Source organism: Calonectris borealis, chromosome 19 (genome assembly GCF_964195595.1).
Source record: "Calonectris borealis chromosome 19, bCalBor7.hap1.2, whole genome shotgun sequence".
NCBI lineage: Eukaryota > Metazoa > Chordata > Aves > Procellariiformes > Procellariidae > Calonectris > Calonectris borealis.
The window spans coordinates 6,245,861-6,272,962 of record NC_134330.1 but is presented as its reverse complement, the minus strand read 5'-3'; the positions used below and the strand labels follow the sequence as shown (position 1 = coordinate 6,272,962).

Genomic DNA, 27,102 nt, shown 5'->3' with positions numbered 1-27,102 from the left:
CCAGCAGGAATCCGAACGCACAGCTTCATGGCAACGAACGGAGTCAGAACATTTTCACTCAAAATAAGAGCCAGGCCCAATGCTCAAAAACTTGCTGAGAAACTCTGGCAGAATCCTGCACTCCATCTGCTAAATGGGACGTGGAGAACACAAAGAAGTGGGAAGCACAGTGTTTGTCCCATATAGCTTACAAAACAACCATCCTCTTGGTGGAGCCAATAACCTAACTCCATTTTAAGCCCAATAATCTCCAGTCTTGCCTTTCAACAGATTCCTTTCCTCCAAAATTTTACAAATTCATTAAAAAGTTATGGTGCAAAAGCATAGGGTAAGGATTTGGAGCACCAGCAAGCAAAGTGAGATATTATCGTTGCTGTAAAAAGCCAACCGCCTCTTCCTAGCCATGCAAGTGATAGGAAAGGTACCACAGCGAGCTTCCCAGAGCCACTTTGGCATACCAGAACCCTCCTCCCAGCCCAAAAGACATTCACAGGGTGCCATATAAAGAGCAGTGCATTTTCTTTGCCTCTCCAGCAAAGAACTGTCAGGAACTTGGGCTGAAAACTGGGCCAAGACTGAGAACACAAGAGAAAGAAATTGGGTGCAGAAAAATAACTCCTGCTAAAAAGCAATGAAAAATCAGTACGGGCAAGACAGTTCTCGCTGCACAGAAAAACCATTTCTCACCTGCTCACAGCTCAGTCAATCAGCAACCAACACGGAGCACGCAAATGGGAAAGGTCCTGCAAGACGGCTGGATGTGGCATGTGCCAGACAGAGCTGCTCTGCTGCAGCGCCTGCTGCCGTCGCCCGACTGAGGCTCAGGGATACAGATCCCCTCGTGCCACCATGCTCGGCGTGGACACGGCACCCTTCCACCGCAAACAGCCCAGAGACGCATCTGCTGAGGAGTCAGATTCATCTGGGCTCTGCACACTAAAAGGAGGGCAGGGAGCAGATGGCGGGACTGGGGACCGCACAGAAGGATCCCCCGGTTAAGTTGCATCGGGGGCTTCTTTGCAGGGAAGTGCCTTTTTGCATCTTGCTCGCAGTCATTGGTGAAAGGCATATGGGTTCATGCCTCTCAGTCATACCTTCCTGGTCCGCACTGCCTTCTACAACACTCCACTTCTGGAGAGTCAAATAATTCACTTCATTAATACTGCAGAAGGAGAAGATTTGTGGAACAAGGTAGTCATTTGACTGTAATGACGCAGCTGCCACTCCAGTCCCTTTCTACAGCTTTACCAATTCACAGAAAATGGGGTAGGAGCATCCAAAGAGGTCACTTTGCCTCCTTTTCCAAGGCAGTTCACCTCCATCCAAGTTGTACCTGAGAGAGCCACCCAGCCTGCTTTTAAAAATCTCCAAGGCTGAAGAGATTCTGCAGAACCGCTAAGGAGGCTGCTTTCAAGTGCTTAACTACCCAAAGGTATGAAGCCTTTCCTAAAGTCTAGTCTTAATCTATTTTGCTGCAATTTATGCCCATTCCTTCCTGTGCTTTTCAGCATAGAGCTGGAGGACAGCTTGTTCTCCTCCTCTCTGCAACAGCTCACTGCATTTTCCCCGAATCTCCTCTAGACTAAAAAGCCACAGCTCTTCCAGTCCCTTCTTGGAAGTCAGGCTTTTGAGATCTCTGCTCTGTCTCACTGGTCTCCTCTTAACCCTCTTGGGTGTCCTCCGCAAAGTGAATATGCACACCTGCCGTTTCACCACTCTGACCATTAACGAAAACACTGGTCAGTACTGGATCAAGAAGAGACCTTGCAGAACCCGTTGCTTCTGCTCAGCATGTCCAGGGTAGCGCTGGTACCGGTAGGTTCCTGCGTCTGCCGCCGTGCGATGTGTTTGGTGAGTAAGGCAGGGACCAGAAGACGGCACAACACAACTGGCACACAACGGGGGCTCAGACCTGCACAAACACGAGTGAACACCCCAGCCTGCTGGGTGGGATCACGGTTCCAAAGTCAGCTACTTTCAAACCAAACAAGACCCACAGAGGCGGCAAAAAAAAAGAAAACAACCCAGAAAGAAAGCGGGGACGGACACAGGCAGGCCTGGCTCCTTCTCTCTGGGATCTGTGTTGCCTCTTCGGCAGAGCTGAGCTGGTACCACCGTGCCTCATAATCCCGGATGCTTGGGTGGCTGCTGCTGCGCTGTGAAGGGCACCAACTCCTGCCAGTGGTGTTGTACAGTTTTTTTATAAAGCACCAGAACCAAAGAGGGCCAGGACAGGGAGAAAACTCAGTTCGGAAGCTCAGGTGTAGCTAGAGGACAAAGACACGTCTCTTCTTTTACACACATGAGCGCAAGTGCCTGGCAGGGCAGGTAGATGGCACTCCGAATAAACCAGTGTGTGGTTAGAAGAGGCAGAGTTCAGGGAATACCGACCCCCTCCCACACGTTATGGGGCACCAGACCAGGCTGCCCAGCCACCTTACCTGCCTGCTGGGGGCTCTGGTTTGTGGCTGCTGGGGAAAGAGTCCCTGTGCAGAGAGTGGGGCACTGGGACGGTCCCCAGCAGAACCCCTGTGAGGCCACAGCACACACTGGGCAAACAGGCTACCATAGGGCAGCAATGGCAACCACACGGTTGTTATTTTAACCCCTTCAGATAGAGCTTTGAAAATCCGTTTTTCCACAGTGACTTCCTGGACTAAGGTGCTTCCCCAAACTGGGAAAGCCTTCAGTTTTACTGGGACCCCGTGCTCCTCTGCCGTGGGCAGTGCTGTGAGTGCTGGCTGGGCAGACAGAGAAGTGAAACAGAAATTCGTGCCTCTCGGGTCCCTCTGTGACAAAGGTCCTAAATTTCTCACCGTCATTTCAGGAAAATGTCAAGAAGAAGTGGCACATGGGAAGGCACATTGCCACCGTCATATGCAGCCTCTCCACAGAAACCAGCCCCTGCATCTCCACTTCTCCTCTCGTAGCACCGACCACTCGGGGAGGCAACGCTGCGGCTTCCCAGATGAGCAGCGTCTCTAGTGCTGCGATTCCGCCTCCAAGCAGGAAACTGTTGAGAGCCACTCTTATCCTGCCGTGCCTCCAAGGGCGTGCAAAACAAATGCCATTGTGCCTCTTCCATCCCCCATCAGGTTCAGACACGTTATCCAAGTGCAGCCCCCAGGTCCCTTCTGGCCAGGTGGTGGCAGAGAGCAGACCCAAAACCCCACATCAACAAGGGAACTGATTTCATTATTCTAAAAACAAACAGCCAAAGGAAAGTTCAGGCTAGAATGGGCTCCTAGAGCAAAGAAAGGAAAATAGAGAGCGGGCAGTGGGGAATGCTTCATATTCCTAAAAGCCTTTTGTACGTTAACACATGGTGTCTGCTTCTCTCTAGTCACCTATTTATCACTCTCCTCTTTAGAGAAGGAAAAAAGTCCTGGCTGCCTTCCTAAGGCAGAGTTTTGTGGCCGGGGGGAGGGGGAGGGTGCTTTAAGCATGATGCAAACCATTTGGAGTGCACTGAGAGCACTGCCAACACAAGCTGCACTATTTAAACAAGTGAGGAAATGATCGTATATACAACATGCCAGCGAGCACACACACACCAGAGGAAGTCGAGAGGGGTTTTCATGACACAGAGCTGGATGTCAGCGGCTGAAAGGTCGATATTTTCCCTTAACACCCTTCTCAATGACTTAATCGTGTTCCGTTTGCACAGAAAACTTCCCAAGAATAAAAGTCTGGAGGAATCGAGGGGGGATGTTTGGCCTACTGCTGACCTTGTCCGAGGTCCTCTCCACGTAGCAGGGCTCCTGGGGGGCGACCAGCAGGGGAACGAAGCCCGAGAGCAGCCGATCCTCTTCCAGGCTAAGCAGGGCAAGGTCGTCATCTGGGTCCTTGTACAAGGGCACCTCCGACTGATTCACTGTGGTCAGTATGTTACAGAAGTCAGCCAGCGTCGCCCACACATCTACTGAGACCCTGGGAGAACGAGGAGAGACGTGAGCAATTCGGGGCTGGAATGCGTTGGGAGTTGCCTGCAATGCTGCAGCGAATACCAGAGAGGTGAGGCGAGGCGAGGCACGCCACCACCGCTGCTAACCTACCCCACCGGGAGGGCTCCAGGCGCAGCTGTGCTGGCACCGAAGCCAGGAGGGCTTGTAACCCTCGCCCGCGAGCGCCGACGCCGACCACCCCGTCCCCCTGGATGGGGATGGCTCCCAGGATCTCGCCCTTCCCGCTGCTCTGCCCACCTCTGCCCGATCCCGAGCCGGCACACGTGCGGGAAGCAGCTTCCCCATGCAGTGCCGGCAGGAACCCAGCTCATTCCAGATGGCAGAAATGCCGCTTATTACTCAATTTCAAAGCCTGCTTGGAGAACAGACCCATTACCCGCACTGCTGTCAGGGCAAAAGCAGTGCCCGGGGGGCTCCAGCCCAGCCTGGGAGGCTCCATCCCAGCCCAGGGCACCCTCTCCTTCACCTGGCTGTTATCTGCTGCAACCACGTGCTGCAGCCATGCTCTAAAGCACAGAGATTTTTTTAGTTAAACCCCAGCCATGGCAGGGGTTGAGCCACGTTTTGCTTCTGGCCATGGTTTCAACACTTGCGAGTGACCTGCAAAGCTGCTTCTGCGGTGTCTCACCTTCCCGGAGCGGCAGCGACGTGCGGGGAGCTGGGCGCAAACATAAGGCCACCAGCAGCTCTGGAACGCTCTCCGCGCATCCTTGTCACACATCCCCATCGCTGAGCACACCCTGGGGAGGGCCAGCACCCCAGAGAGGGCCAGCGCGGGGGAAGCAGAGGACAAGCACGGGAGCACTGCAGCATACCAGGCTGCCTCGTACTGCATTTCTTTCTCCTGTTTCTAAAAGCACTCAGATAGGGGTTTTTTAGTGCGTAAAGTGGAACGAAAGCAGGGAATAGGGGAAACTGGGGCTGATCTGCTTCTGGTGGCAGTTAGGAGGGCGGCTCCTCCACCCCACGCCTCTGGGGCACCAAAAAGCGCAGGGCAGCCAACATCACCGGGGGTGCAGCAGTGACCAGCGCGGCCTGAGGCAGCCCAGGGCTGGAGGGAGGCCCCCTGCTCTTTGAACTGCTCCAGGTGGACAGAGTCTGCACTCGGTTATTTACGGGAATCAATGTACCAGGAAAGCACACTGAAATGAAACATCTTGTTTTCAAGAGCGTCCTGGGAGCCAGGCAGAATGAGGAGCCATTAATCAAAGCCCGGCACGTAATCAGCACACATGTAACGCAGAGTCGCCCACGTCCCTAAGCCAGCCCCAGCCCGCACGCTGCAGAGGAGAAGAGGTCCTTCAAAGCCCTCTGCGCACAGACACCAGGAGCTGGGTTCATTCACAAAGCTCCATCGCTTGGCTCAGCCAGGTCTGGCTGTCAGAAATGTTTAAATATGGAAAAAAATAAACAGTTGCAACACGTTTTTCGGAGGGATCTGTCCGAGGCCCTTTGTGATGTAATGGGAAACGCTGCGTTTGTGCTACCAGCTGGAAAATAAACAGAGCTGCGAGGGTTAAAAGGAACTGAACTTTCCACGACCCCTATCTGCAAAAGAAGAAAATAATAAGAGGAATGATCCACTGCCCCACAGCCCTGATAGTTTATCCTCCGGCCCAGGCTGCAGAGACAAGCACCGGATGTGATAGGGCTGCTCTGGGCCACCTCCAAGGCGAGCTCTGCCCATGGGAGATGCACAGGGCTTGGGAGGCTCAGCCCTCCCCCAGTGCCCTGCTGGCAACTGGGCTGGGCTGCCTGAGTCCGGTCACATAGCACTGGTGGGGCCCCGCCAGCGCGGGCTGCGACGAGGGCTCGGCTTGGATGAAGGAGGTGCAGAGGCTGCAGGCATCGGCGGGGGAGAGGAACGGGGAGAGCACCTGCAGCTGCCGGGGAACGAGCGCACAGGGGTGTTGGGGACAAGCACCGATGCAGAGGATGTTCCCAGGGGGCTGAGACAGCCAGGTGCATGGGGCCCGGGTGGAGGAGAAGGGGAAGAAACACATTGCAGAGACCTCGCTTGTATTCCCCAAGAAACAGAGCTGCAGGCAGGGGATGGAGATAACCAGCGAGGGAGGGAAGGAGGCAGGCAGAGAGCAGCGGTAGGATGCTGGGCAGGACCGGGATCCAGAGCAGGGCAGGGGTGGTAGTGGGGTGAAGGAGCAGCACAGGTGAAGTACAGGGAGCCATCTCTATCCACGGGGCTTGGCACCCTGTATCGGAAAAACACCATGTGAACAGTCACCGAGCCGATGCTGCTAACACCCTTGCAGCCACTCTCCTCTCCCACCGGCAGTGCTGCCATGCAGGGCAGCCCCTCACCGCCCCCTGAGCGCGAGAGCAGTCCCTGTCACTTTATCCCCTTCATCCTCAGCTCCCTACAGCTTCACAGAGCCTCGCCACATCTGTCATTTGCCCTGGATGTGTTACGTTTCCAGCCTGGGCTTCCTTCAGTCAAACCACAGACTGCGCTGGCTCCCCAGGTAGCAAGATCTCGCTGCAATGCAACCCCGAGCAGCTCTGCAGCAGCAGCCGCCAGCTGGGCAGCACCCTCTCACATGCAGCACCCTGCAGAGCCTTCAAAAAGCCAACGGTGAAGAAGGTGTTGGCATTTCTGCTCTGGTTTTCTCCTGTGACACAGAGGTAGCACCACAGAGAGCGGGTCTGACAATTTTCTGCCCTCCCCTCAGGTGCAGCTCCTCCTCTGCAGTGCATCTCCCAGCACTGGCACCACCAAGATTATTTACCAGCCGCTACCCACCGGCAAAGCCAGTGAGGGCTAACAGCTCATGCCGACACCGTACGGCCCCGTGGATCTCCTGCTGGGACATCCCCTCGCCCTAGAAGGTCACACAACACTCGGGAGCCCTGTCAGTCACCTTCTCCCTGCTGCCCCTTCCCAGGACGCTGCCGCGGCCACCTCCAGGCGTTTCTGGCTTATGTCACCCAATGGCGCTGCGGTGCCGGAGCCTCTCTGCAAAGCCGAGGCAGGCCCAGGTGCCTGGAAGCGCTGCGTATGCACCGTGCCACGGCTTCGGCATCCCTCTGCAGAGGGAGGCCCCGAATTACTGACACTGAGCCCAGGCACGCAGCTCCCAGGTACAGGGACGAGGCTCCCAGAGCTTTTAACCGAGGAAGCGAGAAGGGGGTTAGCGCGAGGTCTTTCCTCAGAACGGGGGTTCATTCACTTCCCCACAGACACATTTACATTTGCTTATTCCACTAGGACAGGAAAAAAAATAAGAGTTAATTTCTTTTTTATTGCCTCAGGATTCCAGGTTTAATGTAGCTGTCAGTGTGAGCGCAGCCCAGCTGCACGCCGACAGGACGCAGCCCGGCCAGGCGATGGTGAGAGCGCCGCACAAGTGCGCAGCCCAGCGCGCGGGCTGGAGCGCGGCCCCGGGGCAGAGCACGGCCCCGGTGAGGCCGGGTCTGCGTGGGGACGGCTCCTGGCAAAGACAGATGCCCATGGTGGGCATGCATCGCCGCAAGGCATGCACCAAAGTGTGGGGAGAGAATCCCTGCCGGCCACGGTGCTGCACGGCGCTCCGACGTGAGCCACCATCTTCACCGGGGGCGCGGGCTGCCTGGTGATTAATATCAAGCACAATGACCCCATGTTACAAGCCTGCGGGGGCCTGTGGAGGTGGCCATTTCCTGTGTAATACCAGCTTGTTTAAACACTAACATTCAAACTCCACAGCTGCAGAACAAACCCGGAAAGCGCGGCGCAGAAGAAGCCCTGCATTGTGTTCCCTAGCCGCCAAGAGCCGCGCTGCCGTGCAGACGGCAAACGCCTCGGGCTCACGTGCTCCCGGGGCCAGGCGACACGCACCCACCGGCTCCCGGTGCGAGGGCACACCGGTGCCCAGCCCAGCTCCTGCACCGCCATACAAAGTGCTCCGCAGCCCCCTCCTGGGTTTCCTCTCTCCCGGCCCAGGGGAAGCCGAACTAAAAGCAGCTCCTCCAACAAAAGGGGTTGGCGGTGGGAGCTCTTCCCAAAAGGCTCTCACCAACCTCGCCCTGGACTCAGACACGGCCGCCCAGAGCGGGGACGAGGTGGTCACAGCCCCTCTGCCCTGTGGCACCGATGATTTCCCCCACTCTGCCCTGCATGCAGTCCCTTTGGCCAGCCGGGCATCCGTAAACCCACTCCTCTCCCAGGAACCTGCCTTCGGAGTCAGAGGGATGCTCTCCTCCCCAGGAGAGGTGCAGTCTCCTCCCAGCCAGCCCCCGCTTCGCCACAGCCCCCTTCTCCATGGAGGCTTTTGGCTTCTGCTTCGCTCAACTTTACCTTCATTCTCAGCCAGGTTTACACTACCAAGACACCTCTGAATCCTCGCTTTGATGTCTCGATAGGGAGACTCTGGTGGCCAGCATTACTAACTAAGGCTAAAATCTGCAAAAGGGATTTTCCATTTAGTCTCCAGCAAACTCCAGCAAGGTCTTGGCACCCCTGTCCAAGACTCTGTCCATCTCTCCCAGTGGGAGCTGCCATCTCAGTGACACTTCTCTGCAAGAGCGATGTGATGAGAGCGATCTGGCAGATCTCTCTGGGAAGGTAAGCTCTAGAATGTGCTCAGAGCTTTTGGATTTAATTTAATACTTGGTTTAAATTAACCATTTTTAAATGCTTGCAGACAGTCTCCACAAACCAAGAGGCCCTTCGCTCCAGCGTGGAAGGAGCGCAGATTCGCCAGGGTCAGCCCTGCGGCAGTTTGTCTGTCTAGCCAGCGGCTTCCCCATCGATTCTTGCGCTTCGTTTAGCAACGGATTCATTGTGGCAACAAAGTAGAGCAAGCAGAAGCTTTGCTCTCCTGTGCCCAGCCCTCTTCACCCATCTCAGCTCTTCAGCCATACGTCCTAAAAGGAGATAGATTCACTTGAACAACAGCAGCCTCCTTGGAGATCTGCCTTTCATCCCATCTGCTGCCAATATCTCTGCCTTAGGAAATCCACCCTGCTCCCCTCTCCCCAAGACTCCCTGCTTTTACCCCCTCAATCTCTGCAAATTATTCCTGGGAACAGTTGGTCTGAAAGACGCTGCTCCAACCCACTTGCATGGCAATGCAACTGCTTTAAACTACCGCCTGCTCAGACCTCAACGCAATGTTTGCCATGAAACATGCAGATATAAATTAATTTTAAGATACAGAAGTGACTGTTGCTTGCTGCTAGAAGACCTGGGAACACCTGGTCCGCTCACACAATCCCCGAGAGACAGGACACTGCTGCTCTGAAGCAGAGATGTCCACGGTCAGCTTTAGCTCCTGGAAACACCTGAGAAAAGAGCCCCTCTTGCTCAGAAAACTTGCCAAGCCCCTCTCCCAAATAGCCCCCGCCTCTCAGATACAAACAGCAGCCCCAAGAGAGGGATCTAGACAGCCTGTCACCTCTCCACGGCCTGAAAACATGTCCCAGCACATCCCCTGAGCCACGGTGACTGTGCAGGTGTGGCTAAGAGCTGGATGAGTGCGCTAGACCAAAGAGAGTGGTTTTGGGGAAAAGTGTAGATTCTCATTCGGGTTGAATTCAGGACCGCTGAGCCCCCAGATAGGGAGAGGATGCCTGCCAGGAGCCGGGGTTCATTCCCAAGCCCCTGCCAAGAAAAGGACCCTGAAGACGCAGCCTCCCGAGTCTCCCATCCCGCTCTGCAGAGCCCACTCCTGCGTGGCTCGCAGCCGCACGCTGGGTTTCGGCAGCGCTCACCCCTCACACCTTTCCCTCCGCCTCTGTCCAAGGGGGAAAGCAGCGAGCTGAGGAATTTGGTGTGGGGTTTTTTTTTTTTTGGTGTGTTTTTTGTTTTTTTTTTTTTTTTTATTGTAAGGACTCAAATCCAGCAGTGTGATAAATGCATCCGAGCTACAATTAGGAAGATATATAGCATCAGAACGCGAAGGTCTGGGCAGCGTGGTGAAACGCGGGCTCTCCAGAGCCCCAGCTATGTTTCCCATTATGTAACCCTGGTCATGGGCAGACAGCCAGACTCCAAATGAAAAAGAGACTCTGGCTTGGCACCGTTTCTATTTTCCTATCCTCATTCGGGGTCAGCGCAGTGTCATACAGCTGCAGAGAAAGCTCCGGGGATTAAACCTGGGAAAGACTCCAAGACCAGGACCCGGGTTCAAGTACCAGCTGAAAGCAATAAACCAACTGCCACAGCTGGGCTGAGTTTAGACGTTCTCAAAGTCCCCCAGCTCTCTTCCTTACTAAGAACGAGCGATGATGAACATGGCGAACGCAGCGTGAGCGGAGGCCTCGGGATGTATAGCCCCGGCAGCCCGGGCCCTAGGCTCTGGCGGAGTCTTGACAAGCTGCCCCGCTGGCCCCAAGCCCAGGCCGTCATTCTGGCAGCGGCGCTGGCCCCGGACGAGCTGCACTTTGATGCAAGTTCTGGGCCAGGCCTTTGCTCCTAGGGGGCTGCCAGGTGGGTACGGGGCCTGGTTTTTCCAGAAGATTTAGCACATTCATGGCATCCTTGCAGGCTGCTTCAAGGCTTTTTTACTGTCCCTCCTCTGTGCCCACGCCATCACGAGGGGTAATGAAAGCGATGGCTGCAGAGCGCTGGGAGGAGGTTTCAGCGTGTCCAACCAGCTTCTCCACTGGCACTGGTGGGGACCTCGCGGCACGTCCCGCTGCCATGAGGCACAGAGCACACGTGAAACGGCACAGGCCCCTTACTCAGTTCTGCAGCTTGGCATCTGCACTTGCTCCTCGCATGCTCTCCCCGCTCCTGAGCTCACCCTGCCCATAAACCTTGACTTACTCCAACACGCCTGCTGCTCTGATCCATGTTTTACTTCTAAACTTCTTTGAAGCTGCTCCTATCTAAAGCCCCAGACTCGGTGACTCTATCTGTCAGGAGGTAGAGTCTCCTCTACAGCAGGCTTGTGTCAATAGAGAGCTGTGGTAGTAACCCAGCGCTCCCCTTTTCCTTTCCCACCTCTAGGGAAAACGTTGCAAGTCCCAGGTTGTGTCCAAGAGCGGAGCTAGCTCCCTGCTCCTCATCACTACCCGCACCTCCAGGGAAGCTCAGAGTCCTGGACAACCAACACCTGGCCATGCAAAGCTGGGTCAACACAAGAGGTCTGGGCTGAAAGAGCAGCCCGTGTCCTCGCTGTGGATAAGACAGATGCTCCTGGTGAGCCACAGAGCACCAGGGTGGAGGAGCTGGAAGCCAACATGAGGAAGGCTACCCACGCCCCAGAGTAAGGGCACAGATGGGACAAGAGGGGCTGCTCAGCCACTCTCTGTGGAGAGGGCAAGGTGGGGAAGCGGTTGGGCCTCTGCTACAAGATGAAGACCCTCGTACCTCCGCCAAGCGGACCAGGACCTTGCGGAGTAGAGTCCCAACCCATACCCACCGCTTCCCAAAGAGCCACATGCCACCGCGCCACGGGGTGGGCTGCCACCACTGCCTTCTCCCGCCTCGACGGGCAAGCGGGAGCCCGCACCTGCTCCGGCAGCCCGGGGGGACGCAGCCCCGCGCCCCGCAGCAGGGGGAGGCAGCTCGTCCCGGGGAAGGCGCCGAGCGCTGGCTGCGCGAACCCAATCAGAAATTCCATCTCGAGGCTGCCCGTCGCCAAGGGCTCAGCGGCTCCCTGCGCAGGCAGCGCGAGGGGAAGGGGGGATTGGTGCAGGCGCTCTCACGTGACAGATCCCAGTTTGAGTTCCTGCCCAAAGATGGGCAGCAGTTCACATGAGCAGGCAGCGGTCCCACACCGAGCAGCCGACAAACAGAAAACAGACTCCATCTCCACAAAATGAGGCCCAGAACTTCCTGTGTGAGATTTCCATTTCCTCAGCCAAATGAAAAAGAACTGGAGTAAGAGGCAATAAACTAGGAGAGCAGGACTGGACCTGACGCACGGAGCGGGGACCCATTAATGGTTAAGCCACTTTGCTGGATTACTCTTAATGCGCCTTCCCATCACCCTGGGTTCTGGCTCCTTTGGATTAACAATAAGACGTGATTTCAGGCTCTGGATCCGGAGTACCGGAGGCAGATGGAAAATCCTGCGGGAAAGCAGCTACGGAGCATGCTCAGACACTGTTTCGCATACTCCATACTTGGCCCCTTCACTCGATTTTCTGTCCAAAAATATGCAAATTGCCTAGTCCGCATTATGGACTAATGGGCTGGAATCGGCCAGTTTAGAAAATTAACCCTTTTGTGTGTCACAGGGGTAGAGACAAGCTGAAGGAGAAGGGAGGCAACTTTTGGAGCTCCAGGAACAGGCAAGCTGCTCCAGGCCAGCCCAGCCTGACCAAGGTTGGCCTGATTCAGTCAGAAAAAGGCAATGAAATGCTCATGCTGGAAATGGACTTCCCTCTTGCAGAGAGGAAGGCCCTGCCTGTTCAGCTGGCCGGGCCAGCAGAGCGCGTAAAGGAGACTTATCCCAACAAAAGCAGATGCACATCCTAAGCGGAAGGTAAAAACCCAGCTGAAAAGGGGACATTTTCTAACACACGGAAGCAAAGGACACCCGCCAGCCCCCTCAGAGTCACTTCACCCCCACCCCTGCATCAGTGAAGAAGTCACTGTGTCACCAAGGGTGACAAGTCCCCCCGCAAACATCCCCTGTGCGGTGAGTGTCTCCTGGGTGCTCAGGTCAGAGTGCCACAGCCAGGAGTAAGCATGAGCGAGGGGGAAAGGGGGCACAAGGAGCCCAGGGAGGGAGCAGACACCAGAAGACAGACCAGAGGATGCACGTACTGTTTGGGGAGCTCAAGAGAGGTCGGAGGAGGATTCCAGGTGTCCGGGTGGCCAAGCATCCAGTCCGACCAGACCTTCACACTGGGGAGCAGCTCCTTCAGGTCCTGGGGCAAGGCAGAGACCTTGATGTCATCCTCGTCATCCTCCTGCTCCACCTCTCGTGGCTGAACTGCAAATACAAGATGTGAGAGCTGAGGCAGCTCACCGCAGCCAGGAGCCAGGCTCAGGCAGGGACAGGGGATGCACAACACAGATCCCAACATCCCAGCCTTGGAAGCACAAGGGAACAGCCACAACCCACAGCAAACACAAAGACAGATCTGTTCTCCCTACACAGACTGGCCTGGGGCGCAAGCCGGGACGTCTGTGATCCCTTTTATTGAGGGCAGTGGGGTGCCAGTGCACCAGTCGTAGAGATAGGATCTCGAGGTCCCAGTTTTGGGATGTTTCCCAATAGCTGGCAGAAAGCATGTTCTGCATTCACCCCTTTCTTCCAAACACATCAGGGGCTTTCCTGCCACAACCTGGGCAGAGCTTGGGACACCGGGAAGAACCCAAGGGCCCCAGCAGCGGGGAAGGGGCGTACAAAATAGCAGGGAACAAGGGCCTGAACCCCACCAGGCTGCCTGGGGGCAGCTGCGTGGATCCTGCTGGTAACCCCTTACCTTGCACACATTCCCTCAGCAGGCTGGTGCACCTCCTCACCAAGAGTGCAAACATGGAGAGCCCCAGGGCTGTGGCCTGTTCCTGGATGACGGAGCGGCAGTCTTCAGAGACGCACTCTAGGAGACAGAGAGAGGGTTCAGCGGGGAGCGGGTCAGATGCTCCATCTTGCTTCGCCTTCGCAGTCTCCCCTGCTGCATCCCGCATGGAGCAGGGATCTCTGCAAGGGTGGGTGATTCCCCAGCTCACACCTGTCCTGGACCCAATTGCTCCACGTAGGGGGGAAAAAAGGTGGTGAGTAGCCACTCCGGAGTGGGAGGAGGCTGCAGTCACAGTGCCCACGTCATGCCCGACCCAACCTCGCGTGCTGAGCCAGCCTGGCCAGAGCCGGCACTCAGGGCTCCCAGCACAGAAGCTGCTGCTTGGAGCTGATGCCTTTCCCTGAAGGAGGGGGGTATGTTTAAGTGTTAAAAGGGTAATTAGCTGCATGTTTGATCTTTGTCCCTGCTGGAGTTTTAACCTCAGCAGCTGAGGAGGGGGCTCCTCCCATTAGTTCACCAGTCACACAACAGCTTGTCAAGAGAGCTTAATTGAAGCTGTTACTCAAGTAGATGCCACACGACCACAGCTCTTCCAAACAGAGCCGGCTCCGAGTGAGAGCAAATCCCCCCGGCACATCTACACCCAGCCAGAAACCACTTCTGAGGCTGCTGAGAGCAGCGGGGAGCTGGCTCGAGGGAACTGCCTGGAGCTGGGTGTGGGTTACATTTAGCGAGGCCGAGAGCACCGTGGGGCGTGCCAGGCTGCCCGTGCTCGCTCAGGCACTGCGCTGCCTGCTCGCAGGAGATTTTTAAGCCTTACGGGCAGCCTCTGCCCTCCGAATCCCCTCTGCCCCCAATTCACATCCTCCCTTGGGATGTGGGGGGGAGCGGCTGGCCGGAGGCTTGCCCGGAGGGAGACAGGGAAACGCTGTAGGGGGGAGCGGAGCCACAGCCCAGCAGGATGGGATGCACCCGCACCGCTCGGGGGTCTCCTACCAGCCTGTGCCATTTGCTCTGCGTGGGCTGCTTTGCTGCAGCACCTCGCTGGCTTGCACATCGCCTGCTGCAGGACCAGGGCTTCCAGCCCTCACCCTGCAGACAGGCAGCCACTGTGAGAAAAGCTGCCGCAAGCCAGGCAAAGGATTTGCACAGCGAACGCAAATATGTAGGTTCCAACTCCAAACCAGTGCCCGTGCGAGCAAAGCCCCAGCACCGGGATGGGGAGGGAGAGCCCCCAGAGCCCTGGCTCCCAGGCACCTCCACCGCAGACGTGAGCATCAGCTGTGCCTGTTGGAGAAGGTGTTGGAAGCTGAACTCCCCTGATGTGGCAGACCAGGGATTTTGAGCAAAGGGCACGAGGATTAAAGCAAGACAGGGAGACCCCGTTCCAGCCGGGGCTAGCAAAACGCCTGAGGTGCAGAGAACAAACATTGGGTTTTTAAGTGCAAATTATTTCAGAGCAATGGGGTGTGAGGTTAAAAACAACCAGAAAAAGACTAAAACACACCTAGAAAATATAGGAAAAAATAGGAGGAAGATCTGTAGGCTTGATTTGGTGAGCTCTTACAGCGGCCAATGAGTTCAGCACCCAGTTACAGAGAGTAACCCAGGGTGGCACCAGAGGTGCCTGGTAGCCAAATGAGGGTGCTCTGCTCCCGGAGCCAGGTCTGAGCCGATGCCGCAGAGCAACGGTAGGAAGTGCCGTACTGCATGGGCTGTCAACTTCTGGAGGAAACATAAAACTAAAGATGTGACCACTCTGGGACAGTAAATCTCTTTCATGAAGCTTTTCCCACAATTAAGAGTGTTGGTCCCAGCGCTCTGGCCACAGTCCAGTTCAAGAAATTACACTCGTCTTCCCCCTGCTCCCTCCTCCTGCACTCGGGCGAGATGCTGGACTCTCTTCACTCCTTGTCTCAAACGGGCACACAAGACCACAACCATCGCGCTGCCACACCTGAGTCTGGCAAGGCCCAGCTCTGGGCATTTCAGCGAGCACCCCCACACTTTGGGTGGGCAGCACCCCCGGGACTCTGGGCATTGTGCTCAAGCCAGACTTGCAGTCACCCCCAAACTGGGCTGGTACAAAAGCTAAGTCCTCTCCCCCAAAAAAAGGCAAAGCTTAAAGAGTTTTTGTGATGCTGAGGGTCACGAGCACTGCACAGCCCCGATGTATTTCAGAGATTGGCTCCAAGCGCTGGAGCAGCGCTCTGTGGTGGTCATGGCCAGGCTTGGTACCAGGGCCTCAGCCCTCCCCACTGCCACCAGCAGCTCTTCTTGCAGGCTACAAGTTCCCCATAAAACATTAAACACCCAAAAGAGAGTAAAAACGTTTCTTGCATGTGAGCTGTCGCAGATACAGCCATCCGCAACCTGGTCACTCAAGCCGAGCACTACGGCCACAGCTCCATCAAACATCTCGTATTGCTACAGACGTGAACCATGTGCCCACCGGCTCACACCCAGTTTACATAAAGCCACGGTGCTTTGACGTACCGGAACGATGCTCAGCCCCGGTACAGCCTGCGAAGCTGTCCCCACTGTGCAGGTAAGAGGAACAGGACAGGGGTCGTTTCCCCACGGTTCCAGCTCAGCTACCATGGGCGTTGTCATCTCATCATTAAATTACACAAAACTCCCCTGGTCCTGAAAGTTCATTCCCTGGCCCAGCTTGTCAGCCGCATTTCAAGGAGGCTCCCCCAGCCCAACAATCTCGCAGGGAAGGACAAGCGTCCAGGTGGGTGCTTGTTCAAGACTCCTGAGCATACACTAGCACGCCAGCTCCCAGCCCTGCCAGCAAAGCCTCTTAAGAGCTTAATTGTAGGACAAAAGAGGAAAGCACCATAAATCAGGAGAAACTTTCTCTTTGTGCCTTTTCACCACTTTCCTCGGGAGGCAGGGAGCCTCGGCGTTCGCTGAGCTGGGAGCTCGGAGCCAGTGGTCACGACTGCATGACGCGGAGGCTGTGGGGTGGCAGACCCCAGGCTACCCCCGGCTGCCCCCGCCGCAGGAGACAGTCAAGGTGAGGGTACAATCAAAGGGCAGAGCGCTCATGAAATGGGAGCCTTTAGATAGAAACCTGTGGAGTGTTTTGAGTGATGGGCAGTAAGGAAACCACAGCAAGGTCTCTCGCCCACAGCACGGAGTGTCTGAGCCTACCCTGGCACTACGAGAAAAATACTTTGTAGAAGATATGCTGAAAGGGGGGTTGCAGCAACAAAACTGCTCTGGAGCCCACAGGGCGTCATTACCTCTGAGCTGAGCTATGGTCTGTGCTGCTGGTAATGCACGATGCATTAAGACACAAACTTAGGGAAAGAGATGTTCTTGGAGGTTGGAGTGACACTTGGGTGATCCCTGTCCCTGCAGCTGAGCAGCACTAGTATAACCTGGGGACACCAGCGGCTACAGACCAACAAGAGGAGGCAGAGAGACCCTGACTGCCCAGCTCAGGGCAAACCCTGTAATTCCCAGATCCGTTTCCCCAGATCCACAGCGGGTTCAAGAGAAGCAGAACTATAGCGTCAGGTCCACAGGCAATCCTACATCCTATCCCCGCAGGCAGTCACCAAAAGCTTGGTGCCAGAGACATTTTCAGGTAGCATCGATGGCATCCCATCAACTAAAGCTGCCACAAACGCACGCTCCACTTCCTCGCCTGAAACCCCAAATCAGGCTGTAATCAGATAACCCTCCTGTATTCACACCCAGCCACGCCGCACAGCCGGGGCACGGCGCGGAGGTGGTCAGGCAGACTACGGACAGAAATCACACGCAAAAGAAGCTGCCAGGAGGTCGCGAGCCCCGAGGTGGTCAGAGATGTGCTTCCTCTGTGCCACCAGCAGCTGCAGCAGTGACGCTCCGCAGGAAATCATCCAGCACGACACCAGCTTGTGCACCAACAACCACAACGCATTCCCCCTCCACCTTCTCCGCTTGCAACCAAGCAAACTTCCCTGTTAATGCCGGCATCAGTTAAACAGCTCCTGTCACCACGTCACCTCTCGGCTCTCGCCTGCGCAGCCACCCTGTGAACCAGATCACGCAGTTCATCGGGGTTAGAAATGTCACCTTTCAGCTGTGCCATCGCCATCAAAGTGCTGTGTGGGGGGAGAGGAGGGTGGGTAAAGCTGGCACCGCTACCTAAATAACTGCTTGTTAAACCACAGCTTAAGGTCAGGGCTTCAGGACTCGCAGTGTTTGCAGCCACGACTGACTCAGGGTAACACCGTACCCTCACCGCATGCTGCACCACCACCCGCTATACTGACACACGGCCCATGGAGCCATGCTGCAGTCACGGCAGGGAGCTGAGCCGGCCTAAAAACCCACCTTCTGGGAGCTTTCTCAAGCTGGATCTGCTTCTCAGTCACTTGTAGTCCCACATCAGCTATGCCAGCAAAACTCTGAGGTACGTGCAACGCTGCACAGGGCTAGAAAGGAGCAGGCAGAGTATTTTAAAGCAGGAATGTCATCAAACACTTTGCAGCCTGAACCAACAGCCTGGGTAATTTGCATTACCCCACACTTCCTAGGCTGAATTTGCCTCGAAGATGTGTCTTTCTGCATGAGAAAAATAAGCGAGAGCCCTGCAGCCCTCTGCAAACCCCCCGCAGAGGTCAGGGCTCCAGATGCTGGACTGACCGGTGGGACACGAGCTCTGACAGTCTTTTTTTGCAGGCAGGGTGTTGGTCACCGTGTTATTAAGCCTGCCTGACACTAGTCACTCATAAGACCCTTTTTCCAGTTGGCTCAGACTTTAACTATCGGAGCTGAAGTTTCCATGCTGGGTGCCTGTCTCAGCCCAAATTCTTCCGGAAATCTTTAGCCAAAACAGTTCAGCTACTTGTGAGAATGAGGCTAGGAAACAAGATAGTGGCTTACCCTTGTTAGAAAAAACACTTACAACCTTTTCCTTGAGCTAATCTAGCAACTGCAAATCCTGGAAAGGAGATCTGAGATTTTGCTGCAGAATAACCTTTTTAGCAGAGAGTTTTCCTGTCCTACTAGAAATCTGTCCACACTTGGCCAAGCTATAAACATCTGAAATACACCAGTTTTTCCACATTCAATAGGAATTCATTTCAGCAGCTAAAACCTTCTAAGATTTCACCTCCCTGAGCATGCTCCATCTTCCTACCTCCCTTACATCTAACCGCCCTTACACCTAACCTGTGTTACACTCAGCAGAGCAACCGCTCTGCTCCCATCCAGCACACGGGGACCTGCGAAAAAATGTCCTTGTACTCGTCACTGCTGCTTGCTGTGAGCTGGAGATTGGACCAAGACTCCTCCAAATGGCGCCCAGACTATCTGCTCTGAAGCAGAGCCCAAGAGCAAGAGGAGGGAGAGGGGATGGGATGGAAAAAATGGGAGCTGTTGAGCATCAGACTGTGAGCACAGAGAAAAAGCAACTGGGATCGAGGGACGGGCGGTTTTTCTGAAGATCACGAAAACCCTCTGAGCTGCAGAAGAGTCCTCCTGTTTCTTCACATGTAGGAAAGAGGTTTTTTTTTTCTCTGGGTACTGGTCTGCACGAGGAGCGCTGTTTTTCTACCAGGAGGCAGTTTCCTTTGCAGAGAGCCTGGGGAGCAGGATGGGTCGGCCAGCGCAGCTGCCTCAGCGCCCTCTGCGAGCATCTACCTGGGCTCTCAGCTGCGTCCACGCAGGGGCTGCGAGCTTTGCTCCGATCCAGCCGGCAGCGGGATCTGACCCAGGCTTTCTGCAATCATAAATCTACCTGCTTCACAGGGGAAAGAGTGCATGGGGAGGGGGAATAGCGAGACGGAGAGAATGGGGACTTTTGTAACGGGGAGAAATTTGTGTTTCTCTGAGAACATTATATTCATGGAAAACATAAACCAACTGTCGTCAAAGTCGTCTGAGCTCAGGAAATGGAGCGGCCGGGAGAAGGCTGCCATGTGGCCGGATGTTATGTATTTCTAATTAGTGCTATACATCTTTCAGCAGCGAGTGTCCTTTTGCTGGGAAACACAACGCGCTGCCCTTGTTATTGTAACTGTCAGAGAGTGCTTAAACAGATAATCTCCAGGAAAAGTGATAAACACATCCCCTCTCCCACTAGGGTGTGCAAAACAGCAATGCCAAACCTCTATTAGGGCAACACAACCAGCCACAGGAAATGGGAATGGGAAAAGAGCAGGCGATGCAAGGGACAGCCGCCTCCGAGGAGAGGGATTTGCTGGAGAAAGCTTCTCGCAGCCGCTCGAGTGCCATGTGCCGAAGGAAATCCTGCGAGGGACAATCAGGGCAGAGCGCAGGCCACGTGGCCTCGGCCAGGGGGGCACTCGCAGGGACGGGGCAGGGGGGCTGGAAGTGAGGGCTCCCAGCTGCTCTGCTCCGAGTGTGCTCTAGGCAGCAGTGGAAGCAAGCCACAGCAACCCCCGAGCTTGCAAGCAAGCAGTAGACATGCTCCTACATCCATCCCAGCTAACACAACAGAGGGAGAGCTGAATCTTACGCAGTTAAAACAACACCAGCCAACAAGCGTTAGTGTCTCGAAGGAGACCAGATTCCTTTGATTCAGGCAACCAGACTGCTCTAGCCAAGGGTCGGGAGGACTCCAGCAAGACAGTTTGCATGCTGGCCTCCCCGTCCTAACCTGAGCTGCGGCTCCAGGCAGCGGCGCTGGCAGCAGGTGGCCCCAGCGCAGGCAGAGAGAGCAGCAGGGATGTGCTTTGCTCCCAGGGAGCAACAGCTGAACCCACCTTCCCCGGTGACACGGTAAAGGACCGTACGCGAAGGCAATCAAACGAACGAACGGGTCTCCGGACACAATCCCGAGGATGACATAATGGGCTGGCCAGGGGACGCAGGAGGTGGAGGAGCTCGGTGAGCACGGGGCTGCGGGCGAGCCGTGCCTAAGGCACCCGGCTGACGTGTCAGCAGCTCGGCGGCACAGACAACTGATTCACCAGCCGGCTGCTGCCCTGCGGGGAAGAAGACAGAGGCCGGTCACCTCCAAGCTGACACCACCTGAAGGCAATTCGTTTGCTCTCTTATCGCTCAGACATAAGAGTGTTTTCCCCGTGAGTCACCCTCCGCCAGACGCAGCGTTGGCAGGGCTACGAGGCAGCCCACCGGGATGGGGATGTCTGCAGGAAGAGGGTAAGGAGAGCCACGCTGCCGGTCCAGGCAGCTGGTCCCACCGCCGCCTGCCCGCGGTGGAGACCGCACACAACTGACCGGAATATAAAGCAGCAAAACGAGGGGGATGCTCACAGCTGCGGGGCATTTCCCTGACACCCCCTCGCAGAGGACCTGTGAGTCACGGGCACTCCCAGCTCTCCACTGGGAACTGGCAAGTCACACACGCACTCATCTGCCCCCAAAAAAGCCTGGGAACCTGGAGGCACTCGCTCAGCCCTGGCTAATATCCTGCAAAGAGCCTGGGAACGATGGGCAGCTTTCCTGGAAAGATGCTCCCCGTCTCTCAATTTGCAGGCAGCAGACACAACGGCAGCCCCAGCCCCCCCCCCGGGCACAGCCCTGCGGCCGATCTGAATGCCACCACCTGCAGCACACAGGGCTGAATCCCTCCCAAAGGGACCTTGCAGTAATAACCTGGGTGCCCCCAATCCACCTCCCCGTACAGACCGCAGCAGCACAGGGGAGCTCACTGCACATGTTCCCAAAGCAGCCGGGGCCGCCCAGGAGCCCGCGGCTCCCTCTGCTCCGCACTGAAACCCCATCTTGTCCGAGGGAGGGAGGCCTAGGAGGTGAGGAATGCCGGGGGCCTGGGGAGGATGGAGCAGCTCTCCCTGTGGAAGCCATTAGATATTCAACACTTCATTTGTTTCCAGCCGTTCTGGACTGCAGCGCTGGGCTCTAGGACGGGAGGCTCTTCTCTGACGTAACCAGGAAGCAGCTGCAAAATTAAGGAATCCCTCATGACATCATAAAAAGGGTCGATGGTTTACAGGGGAAGGTATAAAAATTAATGACATATTCCCACCCGAAGCAGCAAGCCTGCCCGAGAGCCACAGGGGAAGCCGTGCTCTGCCCGACACGAAGGGGCTGCCTGCCCAGGACAGCTCTGTGCTGCCAGCTCCCTCCGGCTGATGGGGGAGCTTGCCTCCAGCTCCAGGATCCACACGCAGGGCGGGATCCTTGCATCTGGGGTGCAATAACCAGCTCAGTATATATCCTTCCTGACCCCGATAAAGAGAGCTTTAGGCTAGGCAAGGGAATGACTTTAGAGACAGCTTTCTTGTGTATTCAGGACTGGCCAGGAGTCAGCGGCAAAGAACATCATTGTGAGGTGACTCGGGGAGAGACGGTTATTCATTTCCATGGGGAAAGCAGACACATGCACAGAGTGCCCCCAACACCCCAATTTCTGCAGCCCTGGAAGACCAGCAGGTCCTGCAAGAGGAGGGCAGGGCAGTGGCACACTGTCCCTCCCCACCACGCAACCCGGGCTATAGGGCAGAAAGAATGACATTAGCCTTGAGGACAAGCACAGAGCTATTTCCACTTGAAAAGGGAAAAGGATAGTGGTTTAAAATTAACTGCAGCCTTTTCCAGGAAATATCAGTGGAAAGAAGCAGCCATTTTTAGAAATGTTATTCTCAGAAATTTCCTGAAAAGACCCATCAGTCAAAACACAGATTGAAGCCATTTCCACTTGCATTAAGCAGCACTTCGCAGCTCTCCCTCCGTGCTTGGGGTGCCTGACCCAGCCGGCAGGGCCAGGATCCTGCTCTGCACCCCTGGCCCCAGCGAGGTTGCAGGAGTCAGTTTTGAATGTGCAATGCCGCACAAAGCATCAGAAACACTCCTGCTGCCCGGGAGCCACGTACGTCCCAGCTTTCACTAGCCACATTTGCACCGAGACACGCCAGTCCCAGACCATCACAGCTGGGGCAAGGGCACCTACAGTCCTACCCACACTGGCAAAGCCTGGAGAATCGCCAGAGAAACTATTATTTCTCAGCACTGCCTTCACCAGAGCCGCTCCAAGCGGCTACACTAGGACTTACGACACAGGAACAGCAAAATCTTCACTAGCCTCAAGGCTCTGCACGATCCCCAGAGCTACTGGTTCTGCTGCCAACAACTGACAGCAACGTGAATTTGACCTGTCTGGCAGCTAAAAGGCTGGCAAACCCAAATGTACACAATTCCTGGCTAGCTCGTAAGAAAGTATGTCCCTCCAAGCTGGCAAGACAGCTCATCAGCATGTATATAGCTCCAAACCAGCCTGGCACCAGCTATCTCTTGCTGCGGAGAGAATATTTGTTATAAGATGCACAAGCAGGATGGGACTGAAGGGTGAAAGGGCCCAAAGGTGAACAGGGCATCCGGACAAAACAGGGAACACTGCACCAAAAGAAGAAAAAACGTGAATGACGGAAACGTAAAGAGGCATCAGGGGCACTGCAGTGAGGCAGGACGATGCAGCCCGATACAAGACAACCCCTGATGGCCTATCCTCCGTCTGCACAGATCTTTCATCCCTTCCTGAAGGAGCCAGCTGCACAGCCAGAGCCCTGAACCTCACCCTGAAAGGGCCAGCGAGGAAAGCAGGCTCCTCAGCACACGTGCTCGGGGGAGCGCGCTGCCATGGGAGCCCGGCTGCGCGCTACGCAGCAGGCATGGCAAGCCGCTACTAGCATCCCACCCAGGAGCTGCATGCGCCCAACCATAATTGTGTCAGATGTTATTTACAACGGGGGAGGAGGTGTGAACAGGGCTTCCCAAGAGATTTACTCCAGCCCCAAGTGAAGTTTTACCAGGACAATCGCGGTAAATAAAAGGCAGCCTTTTCCACCCCCCTCCTCCCCGTGCTGGAGGTGGGCATGCCTTTGGCAGCAAATGCAAACAGACAGCCTGGAACATGCCTCCTCTGGTGTGAACCTTGGTGAGCACTTCGAGCCTGGAGTAAAAGTTAACGAGAGAAAGCGCCTGCAGACAGGCACATTCGGAGAAACCAGCCTTTGATGGGGCAGGAACAGCGAAGTGCGGAGCTTCCGTTTCAACACATTCACTCGTTTGCTGCTCTTCTTTTTACAGCTTCCTGAGGGACCAGAGCACCAGTGTGTCAGTTTGCAAAGCAAATGCCAAAACGTAAAGCGAAACCCATGTCCCCCACCCCCAATTCCAGGGAGGCAGTAAATCCCAGGGTCCTCATCGGATGCCTGCAGGCCTGAACTGCCTCCTTGCCTCCTGCTCCAGCCCCTGGCCACCTCCAGCGCCTGCTCAGTCCCTCCAGCCTCCCCAGCTGATGCCAGTGGCACCCCCAGCACCAGGACACCCCTCCGAGAGGGGCACAGCCCAGCCGCTGTGCCTACAGTGAAGTTTACCTAACACTTTCCATTGTAAGACCCTGGTTTTAGTTCCTAACAACTTTGCCAAACTTTAACCATTTAGGCTGCAATCCTTCATGCCAAAAGCTTTCTTCGAGCTAAATTTATTGGGAAAATTTCATCTACAAAGGTTCAGCCATTTGCCAGAATGAGGTTAGGGAAAATATATTGTTCTTCTCAAGTTCAAAATTCTTTGACCATTTCAGCAAAATCCCTAGCACCTTCACACTTTGGAGCAGGAACCAGAAGTTTGGCAGGGGACAGCGGCGGGGTCTGGGCATGCCTTCTGCCACCTCCGTCCACCCCTGCTTTGCCAAGGCGGGGGCCTATGGAATGCTCACTATCAGACAGCTCTCATGTGCCATCGCAACCAAAGCAGCAGCTGGTTCATCTGCTTGAATGAAGGAAGAGGAAACCAAACTAGGCAAGACAGCAGAGAGGGAAAGGCAGGTAGAAAAGCGGGCGAAAGCAGCACAAGCTAGGTGATAGCGTAGCAGCCCGGCTGCAGCCCGTTCTCCGGGCCCCCACGCTGCTTTGCTGGCACCATCAGCGGCTGCTCGCCCCAGCGCCTGGTGCGCGCGGAGGATAACAGCCCCGCACGTCCAGCGTTCCTGTCGTGGCAGAGGCTTGTGTGGTGAATCTAGATTTACGTGCCAGCTGAGGATCCCCGATGAGGTCAGTCCGGTTCCACAGGGGAGCTCGCTTTTCTAAAACCGATGGGAATTACACATATAAAAACCGTTACGTGAACACAAAGTCAAGCACTCAAAGATCAGGAACACCAGTTTGAGAGTCGTCTATGCAATTTTAAGTTTACTCCGTCACACATACGCATTAAAAGGTAGTCCTAATGAGATATCACTTTTACCCCCTCAAGAAAATGAACAGAACACAGAAAATGAACGGTCGGTAGAGAACCTCTTGCAGAACCACTTTCTGATGTGCTGAAACGCACACGTGTTCAGTAAGGCTGAGGGCTGCAGGACACGGTAATATTTTGGGGATTAAGATGGCTTAGCGCTATACTGGAGAACTAGATTCTGTCTTTGCCTTGGTCCTGAGCTTCCAGGGGGATCCAGAAGTCACCTTAAACCAGACTCAATGCACATGGTCAGTATTTGCGCGTCCCTCGCTCGTTGGCTGGCCATGCTGACGCAGTGGGGATGAAATTTGCAGACGCTGGGCAACTTGGCTTTGAAAAGGAACAAATGCAGTTCCTGAAGGACTATGTTTTTAGGAGAACTCCATCACCTGCATCTCAAGGCGAGCAGTCAAAAAACTAGAAAACCTGTTATTTTCCTTAAGCTCCTTTCCCCATCTGTACGTATTAGAGATACCATGCAGAAAGTCATCAAAACCGAGATGCTATAAGACAGAAGCCAGTGAGTTTACCAATTATTTGGACCTGAACCTTCTAGCTCTTCCTATGCTCCATGCAGCACCGAGCATGACGATAACACTTAATCAGCGACTTCTCTAGAAAACTCCCATGTGAAGGGAAAGGAATTTTACAAGCAAAAGGGCAACAGGAAAATTGTGGCTAGGATCTCTTTGCCACGTCATCATCTCGTCTATCACAGGAGGCCTTATCTGCATTACGCCACACCTCAAGCGCGTGGAAGTGCTGCCGAGCACAGGCTTCGAGGCTCGCTCTGTTTGGAAACAACCCCTCACAACGGTCCTCGGGAGGATATGGCCAGATTCACTCACCCGACCTCTCGTGGCGAATGGGGGCTGTGGTCTCTTCTGTGGAAATTCGGAAAAAAATCTGCTCTGAGCGGTGCCACGCAAAGGGAGGTTCTCAGGTGTCAAGTGAGCAATTCCCTGCTGGAAAGGCTGAGACCACAGGCACAAACCCACAGCGCGCAGAGAAACCACTCCAGGAAGTTTAACATCCGAGCCCCCATATTAGAAAATACGATCTCAGTGCTCCAACAACTTCCATGTAGCTGGAGCCCCAGGTCCCAAAACCCCGTGCAGACTGCAGCACGCGCACACTCACACCGGCTATTGAGCCCCCCCGCCATGGGACGCAGTAACTAAAAAGCCTTAACCTTCTACATTCATTAACAAGCATAAGACATAACAGCTTTATGCCAAATTCCTCTTTTCCCCTGTGATTTGAGATAGGATTGGCATGACCATGAAGTTCCCTGCGGCTACCGTTGCTGCACTGTTCCCAGCAGGGCCATCTGCAGGGAAAAGCTGCACCCGAGGGTGGTGGGCTCAGCCCCGGGGTGCCCCAGCACCCCTTTCATTTGCCGCTACGTCTCCTGCCGGGAGGGCGCGAGGGAGCTGCGGGCTCCCATACAGCCAGCGCCGCTACGTTTCCTGCAGAGATTTGAAAACCTGTTGCAGTTCCAAAGTGAGCTTCGATTTCACTGTGACCAGCAGCTCAGAGACTCATAGTTACTATACAGCCGAATAAAATATTTTTTCATAAATTTAACGCCAGCATGTCTGTGTTTGGAAACTTTGAAAATCCATGTTGTATGGTTTACTGCACTGGAAAAGGTGCCAACAGAGTTTCAAAGGAAGGGAAGTGTATAACTGTTTCCTTTCAAATGCATTTTCCAATGGGATCCATTGAGGGAAAAGGCTGGAACTAACTAAAACATTATTAAAAACTGTTATGAAAAGAGACAGAGAGATGGAAAAAGATAGACAAAAACTCCAATACACAGCCGAAAGGGAGGGAGGGAGACAGGCAGCAAGAAAGGGGATATGGGCAGAAAGACACTTTGGGTGGGGAAAATGGGGCGAGACGGGGAGTTTTAACTGGCAGTCACCCTTCGTGGTTTCATATTGTTGCAGATCAATTGATCAGGATTTCAAGTGCTGCTGGCCCGGTGGCACAAGGCGAACCACAAAGTTGGCTGCAAGCGCAGCACTTGCGAACTGCTGACCTTCAGTTTTAAAACCAAAAATATTCTTTGGGAAACAGTTACACCAGGTTCCAGCCCGGGCTGCCAAGCAAAAAACAAGCACTACTAACCTGAAGTAACACCCCCCCCATCCCTTACACCAAAGCAACAACCAGGACTAGTAACCTGAAGTAACTCCCCGGTCTGATTCAACCAGCAGTAACCGAGCGTGACATGTGTGCAGGGGCTTGGCTCTTCCTTACTCCCTGAGTGGAGCGGTTAATTCTCCAATCGCTGACACCAGCCGTCGCGATGAGCGCGCAGGATGCAGGCTGTCGGACCGCTCCCGCTCCGACGCGTTGGCCGCGTTCAAGCTATTCTAATGAAGTCTATAAATACCAAAGCGCTCGGGTCTGTATAGCGCAGTCACAGCCCGGGTCCAAAACCACCGCTCCAGCTCCAGGCAAAGCCCTGGGTTTGCTATCCCGCGAGCGAAGGGGGAACCGAAAGGGGCTAAAAACATACATT

General features: G+C 55.0%; 1 protein-coding gene across 6 annotated transcripts in view; it reads right to left on the bottom strand.

The window, feature by feature from the left end:
* The window catches only part of SMG6 (SMG6 nonsense mediated mRNA decay factor), a 118,674-nt gene that overhangs the window by 46,427 nt on the left and 45,145 nt on the right, over window positions 1–27,102 (bottom strand). For 5 of the 6 annotated variants that reach the window (XM_075168713.1, XM_075168711.1, XM_075168712.1 and 2 more), the window contains exons 11-13: window positions 13,344–13,460; window positions 12,679–12,847; window positions 3,729–3,930 (exon numbers count right to left, since the gene is read on the bottom strand). In XM_075168713.1, the coding sequence (XP_075024814.1) occupies window positions 3,729–3,930; window positions 12,679–12,847; window positions 13,344–13,460 (488 nt within the window). Of the gene's footprint in view, window positions 1–2,823; window positions 3,201–3,728; window positions 3,931–12,678; window positions 12,848–13,343; window positions 13,461–27,102 lie in introns of those variants that run through there. The other variant, XM_075168717.1, reaches the window with a different exon arrangement.